Here is a 12,685-nt window from a genome sequence, read left to right as displayed (position 1 = left end):
GCTCACCTGGCAGGCCTTCAGACTCAGTTTGATCTCCACTTGGCTTGTCTGGGTCCCCACCCACATGTAGACCTGTGGGGACGGCAGGGCACGTGGGCTCGTGGGGGACTCAGGAACACCTCTCCTCTCCCGGCCTCAGAATGCTTATCTCCGAGTGGGCAGGCTCCTTGAATGGGCATGGTCAGGGGTCTCACCTCTTGGCCATTGTCTAACAACATGATGTCATCGTCTGCCAGGTCATCTTGGCAAAAGTCAGAGCATTTCTCAGTCACTGCAAAGTAGCCCTTCTCGTTGGAGCACCTGGGGGTCAAGGGTCAGGGAAAGGCGTTGGGTCATAAGCAGAGTGCCAAGACTAAGGAGAAAGCTGGGCAGGGGTCAGGGCCCGGCCTCACCGGAAGAGCCGGGTGTGCTTCATGTATTCTGCGTCATCGTCATAAGGCTTCTGTGCCCCGATGCCCACCCAGAAAAAGTTCTCAGGCTCCTCTCCTTCGTTGATGACCTGTGGGAAGAGGGTTGGTCCCAGCCCAAGGCCCTGTCTGTCCTTGCTTGCCTGCTCGTCCCCTGCCCGTCCTAGTCACCTGCTTGCTGTAGGAGGCATCAAACATGGTGTTCAGGATATCCTCGGCCAGCTTGGCCTCGTCGGGATCCGAGGCCCGGCCCACCCACGCGTACACGATGCCCTGGTTGTCCTCGCTTTCAAAGGGAACCTGGGGAGTGTGCAGGGGTTCAGGTCAGGTCCAGCCTACAACCCACCACCCTGACCCACAGTCCTGGTCATCCACGACCCCACCTTGAGGATGAAGCAGAACTCGGAGTTGAGAAGGCTGGAGTCAGTGTTGATCTGAATGCACCTGGAGGAGGGTTGGGTGTCAGCAAGGAGTCAGTGACCCCGCCCACCTGCCCGCCCCTTTACTGTCCCCACAGCCAGGCACCGGGTGCAGAGGGCACTGCCGTTGGTGCGAATCTGGTAGAGGCTGGGTTGCAGGGCACCCTGGGCTGCCTTCCTCTTGCCCCGGTGGATGATGAACTTCCTCTTGAAATGGGACAGGAACTTGGGGTTCTCCTGCTGCTGGGTCATGCGTACCACCTGGGGGTGTAGAAGTGTCAGGGGAAGCCCCCTGGAGTCCCATTTTGCCCATCGCAGGCCAAGCCTGCCTTGAGTCCCACCCCCAGACACCCCCAGGAGGCCCAGGGGTGGCCGTGCACCTCCAGCTTGCCCGGGAAGAGGCTCTCGAACTTCTTCTGCAGGCTGAAGGTGAAGGTGAGCCAGCCCATGTTGGAGGCTTCGCGGCCCTGCCAGAAGTACACGACGCACTGGAAGTCCTCCTCCGGCTGCTTCTCCTCCGCCTCGGCCGCCGCCTCCTCGTCTTCTCTGCCCTCGGCCCCAGCCGCCTTCTCTTCCTTCTTCTCCTCCTCCTCCTCGTACTCCACGGGGACCCAATACCTGTGGCGTCAGAGGGCCGTCAGAAGGGGCCGCCAGCAGCAGGGCAGGGCCAGCAGAGGACGGCACAGGCGCGGCACCTGCACAGGAAGACGTAGCAGTCCTGCGTGTGGAAGTGGCCGAACTCCTCCTCGGGCAGCCGCGCGAACTTCTTGCCCTCGAGCACGAAGCCCTCCATGCCGTCCAGGTCCTCGTTCCACTCCTCCATCAGCTGCTCGGCCTGCGTGTTAGCGCCGCTCGTTGGCCGCCCGGGCCCTCCTCGCCGGCGGGACCCCCACGGCAGCCCCCCACGACGGCCCCACGGCCGCCCGCCCGCGTCGGGGTAGAACCCAGTCCCGCAGCCCCAGCGCGGCCCCGCGCACCTCGGCCAGCGCCATGGGCGGCTGCCGCGGCAGGAAGAGCGCCGTGAGGTCGGCCTTCATCTGGTCTTTCTTTTCGGCGTCGCGCTTCACCTTCCCGGCGAGTCCCGGGCCCTGCAGCACGGCCTCCGCGTTGCGCGTGTAGTCCACCGTCAACACGTCATCCCAGTTCTTGAACTTGGCCTTGAACACCTGCCAGGGCGGAGTGTGGAGGGGGAACTGGGCACGGTTAAGGTTACCGCCGCGGGAGGTCGGGAGGCGGGGCCGGGCAAGTGGGAGGGGCAGGTGGGGGCGGCAGGGGATTGTCCAAGGAAAAGGGTCCTAGGGGGTTGGGGGGCAGGATAGGGGCGGGCCTACGCGGCAGTTCCGGGAAGAGGGGGGCTTGGGCCCAGCTCTGCAGGGTGGTAAGGGACCCACAGAGGGTCAGGGCCTGAACCGTCCGCAGGCTCCTGGGGAGGCGGCCTATGGCCGTGGCCCGCACGGGCGGGTCCACACCGCGCACCTGCGCCTCGGTGCCCTCGAGGCTGCGGCTGACCACGGCGTGGCGCGGCCGGTGCAGCATCCCGCACAGCTCCTGGCCCAGCTTGAGAGCGGCAGCACGCACCAGGCGCGGGGACTTGCGGCCGAGCCAGATGAACACGTCGGACCAACAGTCCAGGATGTACACGCAGCGCGTGTCCAGCAGGCTCTGCAGCTGTGGGGCCGGAGGCTGGAGGTCAGTGCTGGGGCAGGGACTCTGGGGGGAGATCCCGGCCCCTCGCCCTCCTCCCTTGCGTCTCACCAGCCGCATCCTGGGCATCAGTTCCACCTTGGGCCGCGTCTTATGTTCCACAGACAGCTTGTAGTTGATCTGCGGCAGCTCCAGGTAGCCCAAGCCCAGGCCCACCTGGCAGCGGGAAGAGGCAGCCTGGCGGGGCGGGGTCTGGGACATGAGCCCCGCCCACACCGGCCCCAGATTTGGAGTCTGGCCCTGCCTTGCTGTGCTCTCAGGTCCACTGCCTGCTCCTCTCTGGACACGAGTTTCCTCCTTTCACCCCGAAGTGGTTCTTCAGCTATCAGTGGAAGGGCTTTGAAACGCTGCTTTCCTTGCCTGCCCTCTTCGGGTCCTTACTGTTGTTTCTAATTCCCTAACTTGTCCTCTTCCTGCCCACGACACCCCATGGCTTCCTGTCACCTACAGAATTAAGATGAGGTTCCCAGGCCTGGCACCCAGGCACTTCTCAGCCTCGCTCTCCAGCCCCACCTTCCTGGAAACACACAGCCTAATACTATTTCTCCTGGCCCCACTCAGAGCCAACTTCCAGATCTTTGCTCAGGCTACTCCCTGTCCAGAAGGTGGCACCCTCTCCACACAGAAGTCCAGGTGGAACCCACAGCCACCTCAGCGATGCATGGCCCATTCCTCCACCCTGACCGCTGGGGAAGTCAGGCCCGCCCCGCACCCCAGCTCACCTTATAGAGCTTGGGCTGGGGCGGCCAGAAGTCATCAGGCACGTGCTTCTTGATCTCAGAGGGCTCTCCGCCCAGTGCCTCCCAGAACTCTGGGGGCTCCTGGCCCTGCACCATCAGTGTGATCTCTGCCTTCCCTTTCCGCTCATTCTTGTTAATCTTCTCTGCAAAGAGCCTGAGGGCGGGTGCAAAGCCCTTAGTAGGCCCATTCCCGGTCACCATTTTTCTTTGCACAAACACCCCACCATGTCTCAGTGGGGCAGTCCTCGTACCTCGCCTTGGTAGTGCTACTCAGCGTGGCCTGGGCCCCCCGCCACACGTAGATGTCCAGCCCTTGGTCCAGCAGGAAAACAAACCTGGACAGGAGGGGCAGGTGGAGCTGTGATGGGCACAGGCAACGAGTGCCCCCTCCCCCTAACCTCCCCCACCAAATCCCTCGTTATGGAGTCATAGCCCCACTTGCTGATCCTGCCAAGCTCGTGGACAGGAGTTAAAGGGGGTGCTGGAGGCCTCTTCTCCCAGAGCCCAAGCCTGCTCCCCACCGGTGGGAGAAGTTTCGGGGTCATGCACCCCCACCTCATACCATGGGGGCTCACCTCGGGTCCAGGGAGGCCCCCTTGAGTGGCACGGGCTCCAGCTTGACGTTCTTTTTCCCATACACACGGTACATCCTGGGGGCCGGAGCAAGAATGGCTAGGTGGGGGCACCAAGGGGCTGACAGACCCCTAACACTCTCCTCCCAATCCTTCCCAGCTAAGCCCAGCTCAGTGTCGCCCACCCACAGACACCCTCACCTGGTGACATAGTGTGTGTCCTCCACAGTGTAAAAGCCACTGGCTGTTCCGCCCTCGATGTAGGAGATGTCGTTGTCGAACACCTGTGTGCGTGAGGGTGCGCTCCTTCAGCACTGCGCCACCCACCCCCACCAAATACCACCCGTCCGGCGGGTACGGAACTGCGTGCAGCTGCAGCAGGTGCCGCAAATCCATGAGGAAGTGAAAAAAAAACCATAAGATCTGTGGCTATACACGTAAACACACGTTGGAGTGTAAGGATGTACAAAAATGAGTGTCTTCCCTGCGGTGTAGGGTCAGAGACACACAGCACGTTTAGACAGGCGTGCAGCAGGCCGCAGGGGCAAGCAGGGCCACAGAAGAAGCCAACTTGGGCGACCCGATAAACCTGGTGTGGGGTGTCTACAGGTAACCAGCTGGCCCCTGGGCCAGCACAGCTCCCTAACCCTGGCCTCTGGGACTCTGGCCTGCCCTTGGCCCTGCCTCCTTGGTGTCCAGCTGGTGGCCCCGGCCCCTTAGCCGCTATTGGTCCCAGCTCCCCATCTCTCTCCTGGCCTTCCCTGACGCAGGCTCCTGCCCTTTGGCCTCAGCTTGCTCCCTTGACTTCACCCTAGTCGTCCCTGCTGTCTGCCTTAGGTCTCGACCTCACCACCTGTGGTCTCAGCTCCCCGCCCTGCCCCAGCGCCCGGCCTGCCTGCCTTTGGCCACCCCATGCCCCTGTCCCGCCCCTCTGCGACCCCACCTCCCCAAGGCCCTTCTAGTGGGTTGGCACCTGCAGGAACTCCTCGCTCTCATCGCCCATCTCCTCCCGCACGGTGCGGCACTCGGCACCCAGGTAGTTGCGCAGGTTCACGGCGTGGATGGCAGAGCAAGCCTTCTTGTCGAGTGTGGCCTCCCCGCCAATCCAGTAGTAGATCTCCCAGTTCAGAGAGCCGCTGTCATCTAGAAAGGTCTGGGCGCCAGGCCGCAGGCTGTCAGCCTTCAGCAGGAAGTCCTGGCTTCCCAGCTCAGCCCAGAGAGGCCGCTCAGAGGGGCACTGCGACGCCTCCGCCTGGGCCACCTCCATTGTCCTCCTCTGCAAAGCCCTCCCTCCCACTGTGCCTCGATAAGCACAACTGTGGAGCTGGGGGTTCTGAGCCATCTAAGAAGAGGTCACTGGGGGTCAGGGAGCTGCAGCAGCGTGCCCGGCCCTCACCTTGAGCACGATGTAGCAGTCGGCCTCGTAGAACTTGCCGTGGAAGGCTTCCTCCACCAGCACAGGCACAAAGTTCTCAATCTGCCAGATGGTCAGGCCAGGCAGCTGGCCCACGTCCTCCGTGAAGAACTCGGAGTAGTCGAGGCGAGGCTTCTCCAGGCCCTGGTCCCAGCGCCGCACCTTGCCCCCGGGGGCTCGGGCATCAGTGTTCTCCTGGAGTCACAGTCACAATGCATGGACGGACTCTGTGCAGCCATTCAGGCTGGTCTCTCTACTTGCTACCCACCTCAGGGCCTTTGCATAGGCTGTTCTCTCTGCCCAGAGTACCCTCTCCCTCTTGGCCTGGTCACATTGTCTGTCTTGAGCAGAGCCCAGAGCCGTTGGCCTGGCTTACCTCCTGCTTTTTGTTCTTTTCCTGGGCCACATCTGACATGCCCTTCAACACCTGCTTGGCCTGGTCATCCTGGGCTGAATCCTTGCGCCTCCGTAGCCGCATCTTTCGAGCCAGGGGGTCCTTGGGCCCACTCCCTGCTGGTGGAGGGACAAACAGCTGAGTTCTGGCTGGGCCTGCCCCCTGGGGCATCCAGCCAACCACCTTGCCCCAGGGTCCAGAGAGCTGGGTCCCACCCAATTTACAGATGGGTAAGTTGAGGCCCAGAGAGGTGCCCTCCCCTCCCTCCACTCCCAGGCCAGACGTCCCCCTGCTCACCAGCTGCTGCCGCTGCCACTGTGGCAGGGGAGGCACCCGCCAGCCGTAGCTGGTTCTGCAGCGAGAAGTCGATGTTGTACCACTCGGCGGCACGGTCAGCGGGCTTGGGAGGCATGACCAGGCTGGGGTTCTCGCGCACGTCCAGAACCTGCCTCGGGGGGTGAGCAGAGCTGGCACTGAGCCTCAGTCCCACCTCCCAGCCACACCAAATCGGCTTCTTGCTCTTTGCAGCCACCAGGGCTGAGAGGCCCAGGGCTGGGGTCCGGGGCCTGGGTTCTCCTCCCAGCTCTGTGGCTGCCCCTCATGGGCTCCGGTCTCCCTCTGTGAACTGTGACCTTGCTGGCTGGCTGTGGGCCTTAACGATGCTATCAAGCATGATATGGACATAGGGACGTGGCTCTCCTTGTCCCCAAAGGCACACCGGCACTGGCCCCCCTCCCGTGGCCTCACTGGGTCTCCCGCACGCCAAGGACACCCCTTCGCTTGGTCTGTCCTGAGGTCTGCCTGCACCTCTGCCCTCCCCCCAGGCCATGCCCTCCCGGTGCCAGCCGGGCCCTGCTCTAACCTCGATCTCAGTCAGGAAGTGGATGGCCTCTGGGAGGGTCACCAGGCGGTTCTTGTTCAGGACGAGCTTCCTCAGCTTCGTGCACCTGTGAGGACAGGGCCAGGCTCAGGGAGGCGACAGATCAGAGGCAGGGAACCTCCCAGTCCTGGGGGAGGGGAGGCAGACGGGGCCGGAGGAACTGAGCAGCCCGGCTAGTTAGGAAGCCAGTGGGCCCCGACACGCCGGGGAGGACAGGCTGGAGCCCCGGGGCTGGAGTCTCCTCAAGCTGCGTGACTGGGAAGCTCTTTTTGTGACTTCCTTGGAGTAACATTTTTCAAAATGGCATTCTGCAAAATTAAGGGCCCTCACATATGAGCAAGTGGGCACCAAAAAACATGTTCGGTCCTCAAACTAGCTTGGACGCTGCTAGGGGGTCCTCTGTTCTCTGCTGAAGAGCCGGGAGACCAGCTAGTGGACACTGTGATCTCCACAGGGGACAGAGGTGGCACTGTGTCCCAAACTCAGGCGGCAGTGGAACCCCTCTGGCATCGTCCCTGTCAGTGTCCTCCAAGGGCGCTCTTGGGGAACCCACACTGGGAATCCCTGGCATGGCCCGTGTGGTCTTTATGCAGAAAGCCAGATCAACCCATCTATCGTGCACGATGCACGAGGACCACAGGGCGGGTCCCGCTACAATTCGGGGTCTATGCCACGAGCCCCGATGCCACCCCCGCACCTGCACAGGCTTTCAGGGATCAGTTCCAGGTTGTTGTTGGCAGCCATGAACTCCTCCAGGCTGGCCAGCTTGCCGATGCCCGAGGGCAGCCCGTCAAAGTCCAGCTTGTTGGAGTTCAGGTACAGCTTCTTCAGCTTGGTCAGCTTGCAAATGGCTGACTGGAGGGGACACAGGCAGGGGTGGGAGTCAGGGTGGCAGCCAGGGTGGCCCAGGGGCCTTCTCCTCCCCCTCCCGGGCCCGGACGCACGGGCAGTGAGGTGAGCTGGTTGCGGGACAGGTTCAGGGTCTCCACGTGCAGCCACTGGTCGATGCACAGGGACAGCTCCGTGATCTGGTTGCTGCTGAGGTTGAGGCGGCGCAGGCTGGGGAGGGTGTACAGGCACTCGGGCACCCGAGGCAGGTCATTGCAGGACAGGTCCACATCTGGGAGACAGGCTGGCGCGCATCAGCCGGGGCCCACAGAGCAGGCTCCAGGGGTAGCCAGCCCTACTGTGAACCGCAGCTCCACCACCTCCAGGCTCTGTGGCCTGAGGCAGGAGACTTAACCTCTCTGAACCTCAGTTTCTCCATTTGGAGAAACTTCCTCAAACCAGGTGGATCTAGATGTAAAGTCTGTGCTCATAACTTGGTGTTACTACTAGTCATCACACTAATGACACAAATAATCATAACATAACCACATTCTTTTCCCTTTGGAAGGGGGTCAGAGAAGCAGGCTTCAACTCCTTCCTCTATAAGGAAGCGAGGAACCTGAGGGGACCAGAGCCTGAGGGGGTCACCCAGGGACTGCCAACCTGTGAGGTTGCTCAGGCCCTCCAGGCTGGTGGGGAGGTTGCCCGGGGTGCGCTGCGTGTTCCGCAGGTGCAGGGTCTGCAGGGCCGTCAGAGCCGGGAGCTGCCTGCGGGGAGATGTGGGCAGTCAGGCCAGGGGCAGGCCCAGGAGCACGGTGTCGAGAGGGCCTGAGGGGACAAGGCCAAGGGTGGCTTCGGGCAGCGTGGGATGGGACAGGAGACTGAGGTGGGGTATGATGCTTAGGAAGGATGGGGTCCGAGCAGCACAGCCCACGTGGGAGCGGTGAGGGTGTGGCCAGGCCAACTCGGGAAGGGCCGGGTCTACTGGGGAGTTCAGGGACCAGGCCACATGCCCCAGGGTGAGTTCCGAAGGGGCGTGGCCTGAGCAGGCGCCCACCGGAGCTGTGCGTGCAGCAGCGGGTTCCCATTGAGCACGAGCGTCTGCAGGTGCACCAGACGGCGCATCTGGGGGGGCAGGCTCTCCAGGCGGTTCTCGCTGAGGTCCAGGTACAGCAGGTCGGTGAGGTTGATGAAGAGCTGGTTGGGGATGGTGTCGATGCTGCAGGCAAGAGGGAAGGAGGGAGCCAGGCAGGCAGGGGCCGCTGAGTCAGTGCCACTCACCCACCCTCAAGACCCGCCTGGCTCCCTGCCATGTCGCCCAGACCCCCCCACACCCCCACCGCCCGCCAGGCACCTGTTATGGCTGAGATTTAGCACCAGCATGTTCTTGGCGTTCTCCAGCTCCCTCGGGCACTCTGTCAGCTGGTTGTGGCTCAAGTCCTGGGTAGGAGGGATGCGGCGGGTCGGGGAGTTAGGGCTGGCCCCACCCCCCCAGTTCTCTGCCAGGCCGGGGGATCAGGCCGGGCACCGAGAGGGGAGCGGACGAGGGAGTGTCAGGGCCAAAGGGAGACAGCGGGACCCTCGAAGGAAGGGTGCCTAGATTAGGGATCTGCCTCCAAGAGCAACCTTGGGCAAGGCACTGCCCACTCTAAGCCTCAGTTTCCCCATCTGTAAAATGGGATAACAATGGCTCCAGAAACCACTGTAGTGAGCGGGGACCAAATGGTGGGGCCGGCACAGGAGCCAGGTGGGGGGGTAACCGCTGACCAGGACTGAGAGGTCATCCAGCTTGAAGATGTCATCAGGCACTCCGGAATTCTTCAGGCTGTTGGCTCGAGCCACGATGGCCTGGGGATAAACCATGAGAGGCCCTGACTCCTGGCTTCTACCCCAGGAAGGAGCAGAGAGCTCAGGGAGGGACACTTCCTCAGAAAGACCACCGGAGGCCAGGCCTGAGGCCTGTCCCACCCTGCCCTTTGCTCGTAGTCCCTCCACCTGGCGAGCTCCTTCTATCCTCCCAAGGAGCTCCTATTCGCATCTCAAAGCCCAGCTCAGATGTGCCCCACAGCCCAGCACAGGGTCCTCAGGGAATCTTTTCTGATCTAACAATCCCTCTTCTTGCCAATTCCAGAGGGCGAGATAGGGGTGCAGCTGAGTCAGGGTTTCTAAACAGAGGGAGAAAGGTGGACCAAAGAGACACCAGAGCGGGGACTGAGAGCACGTCTATTTTCTCTCCCCTGAGGGCTGAAGCCTCCTCACGCCACAGATGTGCAGGGAGCACACGCAGGATGGCTGAGCAGAGAGGGGCCAGGGTCGCCGCCATGACTGCAAGCGACAACAGAACTAACAGCGGTGGCCGTTCGTTCAGCCCTGCTGCCTGCGTGGTGCCACTCTGCCCTTCACAGGTGCCCCCGAGCCCTCCCCAGAGAGGGAAGGGTGCCCAAGGCCCTGTGGCCAGGAAGTGGGGGAGCTCAGATTTGAACTCGGGCAGCCCGAGTCCGGAGGCTGTGCCCTCAACACCTCAGGGCTCCGCCCTTGCATGGGAATGACCCTTGCAGAGGCCTAAAGGGTCTGGGCCAGGGGCCTGATGTTCTGGGAAGTCAGCGGCTCCATGGAGAGCAGAGGGGTACGTGGTCCACCCCGACCACCTGCCCTCCCAGCCAAACCCCGCCCTACCCCAGCTCTACCGCTGCCTGGCTGTGTGGCCTCGGGCGAGCGACCTGCCTCTGTGGCCAAGTGGCCTCATCTGTGAATTTGGTGGAGGTCAGAATTATATGAAAAAACCCTCATGGAATAGTTGGAACACTGCTCAGCTGGTATCAGCTGTCATTGTTATAGTTGTACAAAATGGGTGGGATTTTGGATTTTTAACCTTTCTCTCAACGGGTGACTTAACACGGGTCATCACTGTATCCTCTCCCCTTACGGTCAGACCCCCAAGCCTGACAGTGACGGCAGAGGTGATGGTCCAGCCTGGGGTCTGGCCCTGCCCTCACGCCCCTGGCTGGACTCCAGCCCCCCTCCCAAGCTCAGCGGGTTCTGGCAGCACTCACCCGCAGTGACGGCAGGCTGGACAGCTCCCCGTGAAGTGTGGTCAGGTTGTTGTGGCTCACAGACAAGTGCTCCTGGGTCAGGACAGAGAACAGAGGCTCAGCAGGGTGGGCAGCGTGTCTAGAGTCCCGCCACAACCTTCACCATCCAGGGGGGCCCTCAGCCACACAGGCGCAGTCTACCTCTGCAGCCTCCCTCCCTCACAGACCCAGCCTCTCTTGCACACCTCCAAGGACAGGGGGCTTACTTCCTCTCCGTCAGCTCTGCTCATGGCCATCAACGTCTTCCTCTATGTCATCAGCCTCCTGCACAGCCCCATCCACAGGGACCCTCCGCGCCTGCCCCCAGCCCCTTACCAGCTTCTGAAGGGCAGCCAACTCCTCGGGCAGGTAGCAGAGGCCGGTGCGGTTCAGCTTCAGCCATCGCAGACTGGTCATGGCCTTGACATTCTCAGGGAAGTAGCCACCCTGGGGAGGGGGTCACGGTGAGGCTGGTCTGGGAGAGGGCCACCCCCACTCTACCGCCCTCCGTGTCCCCCACTGCCCATGGGAGCTCTTAGGGAGCAGCAGAGCCCGCTCTCACCAGCTGTGCAACCCTGGGTAACTCTGTGCCTCAATTTCCTCACCATGAATAGGGATAATAAAAGCCCCTCATGACAAAAGTGTTGTGAGGACCAACGAATTATCAGGATGGCTGTTGGCCAAAGATCTGTCTCTTCTGATGGATTCTGAGCCCCAGGAGGGCCAGGACGGCACCGGCTTGCTCCAGGGGACATCCCCAGCACCCAGCTGTGGTTAGCTCAGCTCAAATGCCTTTGTCTGGCATTCCAGGCCGTGCCTGGGCCACCTGGGGTGAGGGGACCCTTGAGCCTGTGCCCCCATCCTGCCATCAGCATACAGGCCATTTGTAGTAAGGTCCATGCCCCTCGAGCCCCACCCTGCACAGGGGTGCCTGGATGTTGGGTCACTCACTCATCAATCCCTCATACCTGAACGCCCACCTCAGCACCCCAGCCCTGATGGCAGGGAGCCTGGGGCAGCACATGCCTTCAGTGCCCTTGGCTGGTATCCCCTTCCCCCTGTAGCCACATTCCTGGCCAGTGACTCAGACTCTCCCAGTCCGGAGAGGACATATGGAGACCCCAGGTGATGATGGTAGGAATGGAGGCAGAGGAAAGTGGTGTGGCTGCCCGTGCATGGGGTCAAAAGTGTGTGCACACGCTGGTGAATGCAGGAAGAACCTGCCTGCTTCCTTGGCCCTGGTCGGACCTCTGACCCCAGCCAAAGCTTAGGCCCCTGACCCTCCAGAGCCGGGCTGACACTACACGACCCAGCCTGAGTCTGTGGGCTGCCCCCTGCAGCCGGGCTGCCCCTCCCAGGACCAGGCCAGCTCTCAGCTCCACTCCTGCCCTGCCTCCTCTCTGGCCACCAGGGCTCCCACCTCATGCCTGACTCCAGAACTGCTACCCAGTGCCGGCAGGCTGGGCTCGGGTTCCTGTGACCCTGGGCTCTCAGTCCAGCAGCTGCTCAGACAGCTGCCCGCCAGGCCGCACACGCCTGACTGACACTCTCCAAACAAGCTAAACCAGGCCTCCAAGAGGGTGACTTAAAGCCTCTTCACCGGAGGAGAAAACCGAGGCTCCGAGAGGGGAAGTGACTTGCCCAAGACCACACAGGATGGGGTGGCGGGGACAGGACACTGATGAGTCGGCTCCAGACCCGCCCCAGCGGCTCGGCTGTGAGTCAGGGCTTGCGTTGGGCGTGTGACCTCAGAGGGGTGGGGAAGCAGGACCCGGGAGGAGTACAGGCTCCCCGATGGCCGGGCCACTCTCCGGCCCGGGCGGGGCCCACAGCCCGGGAAGGGGCAGGGGGTGGGGGTCGCAGCGCGCCCCAGCGCGACTCCAGCCCAGGCGTCCGCGCCGGCCCTGGCCATCCCGCGCAGACCTCGAGCGGGGCCTCAGGGTCGGTCCGGCGGGGGCCTGGGCCCCGGAGAGCGCCACCGGGGCCCGCCCCAGGCCGGGGCGGCGCAGGCCCCGAGCGCGCGGGGCAGGAGGAGGAGACCGCGCGGGGCGCAGCGGAAGAGAGGCCTGGAGGGAGGCTCGCCGGCCGCCGGCTCACCTTGAAGTCGTTGCCGCTGAGGTCCACGCCGCGCACGAACGGCAGCACCCCGGTAGCCTCCATGGCGCCGCTGTCGCTCCGCGGCCGGCCGGGCGGGGGCAGCGGGGAGCGCCCGGGCTGAGCCAGCGCCCGCTCCGCCTCTCAGCCCGCCCCGCGCGG

General features: G+C 63.1%; 1 protein-coding gene across 2 annotated transcripts in view; it reads right to left on the bottom strand.

Annotated features, from left to right (window-relative positions):
* FLII (FLII actin remodeling protein) overlaps positions 1-12,685 on the bottom strand; it is a 13,170-nt gene extending 485 nt beyond the window's left edge. The window contains exons 1-29 of one of the 2 annotated variants that reach the window (XM_023653637.2): positions 12,527-12,685; positions 10,766-10,876; positions 10,412-10,483; positions 9,126-9,206; positions 8,713-8,798; positions 8,416-8,577; positions 8,022-8,125; positions 7,475-7,650; positions 7,228-7,385; positions 6,513-6,597; positions 5,948-6,095; positions 5,633-5,769; positions 5,239-5,451; positions 4,816-4,995; positions 4,044-4,126; positions 3,846-3,920; positions 3,522-3,605; positions 3,253-3,424; positions 2,582-2,686; positions 2,303-2,494; positions 1,804-1,992; positions 1,522-1,661; positions 1,207-1,444; positions 933-1,087; positions 791-851; positions 579-707; positions 393-499; positions 195-300; positions 7-72 (exon numbers count right to left, since the gene is read on the bottom strand). In XM_023653637.2, the coding sequence (XP_023509405.1) occupies positions 7-72; positions 195-300; positions 393-499; positions 579-707; positions 791-851; positions 933-1,087; positions 1,207-1,444; positions 1,522-1,661; positions 1,804-1,992; positions 2,303-2,494; positions 2,582-2,686; positions 3,253-3,424; positions 3,522-3,605; positions 3,846-3,920; positions 4,044-4,126; positions 4,816-4,995; positions 5,239-5,451; positions 5,633-5,769; positions 5,948-6,095; positions 6,513-6,597; positions 7,228-7,385; positions 7,475-7,650; positions 8,022-8,125; positions 8,416-8,577; positions 8,713-8,798; positions 9,126-9,206; positions 10,412-10,483; positions 10,766-10,876; positions 12,527-12,589 (3,678 nt within the window). In that variant the 5' untranslated portion in view covers positions 12,590-12,685. The remainder of the gene's footprint in view (positions 1-6; positions 73-194; positions 301-392; positions 500-578; positions 708-790; positions 852-932; positions 1,088-1,206; positions 1,445-1,521; positions 1,662-1,803; positions 1,993-2,302; positions 2,495-2,581; positions 2,687-3,252; positions 3,425-3,521; positions 3,606-3,845; positions 3,921-4,043; positions 4,127-4,815; positions 4,996-5,238; positions 5,452-5,632; positions 5,770-5,947; positions 6,096-6,512; positions 6,598-7,227; positions 7,386-7,474; positions 7,651-8,021; positions 8,126-8,415; positions 8,578-8,712; positions 8,799-9,125; positions 9,207-10,411; positions 10,484-10,765; positions 10,877-12,526) is intronic. The other variant, XM_023653638.2, reaches the window with a different exon arrangement.

This window comes from Equus caballus, chromosome 11, assembly GCF_041296265.1.
Source record: "Equus caballus isolate H_3958 breed thoroughbred chromosome 11, TB-T2T, whole genome shotgun sequence".
NCBI lineage: Eukaryota > Metazoa > Chordata > Mammalia > Perissodactyla > Equidae > Equus > Equus caballus.
This window is presented reverse-complemented; position numbering and strand designations above follow the sequence as displayed.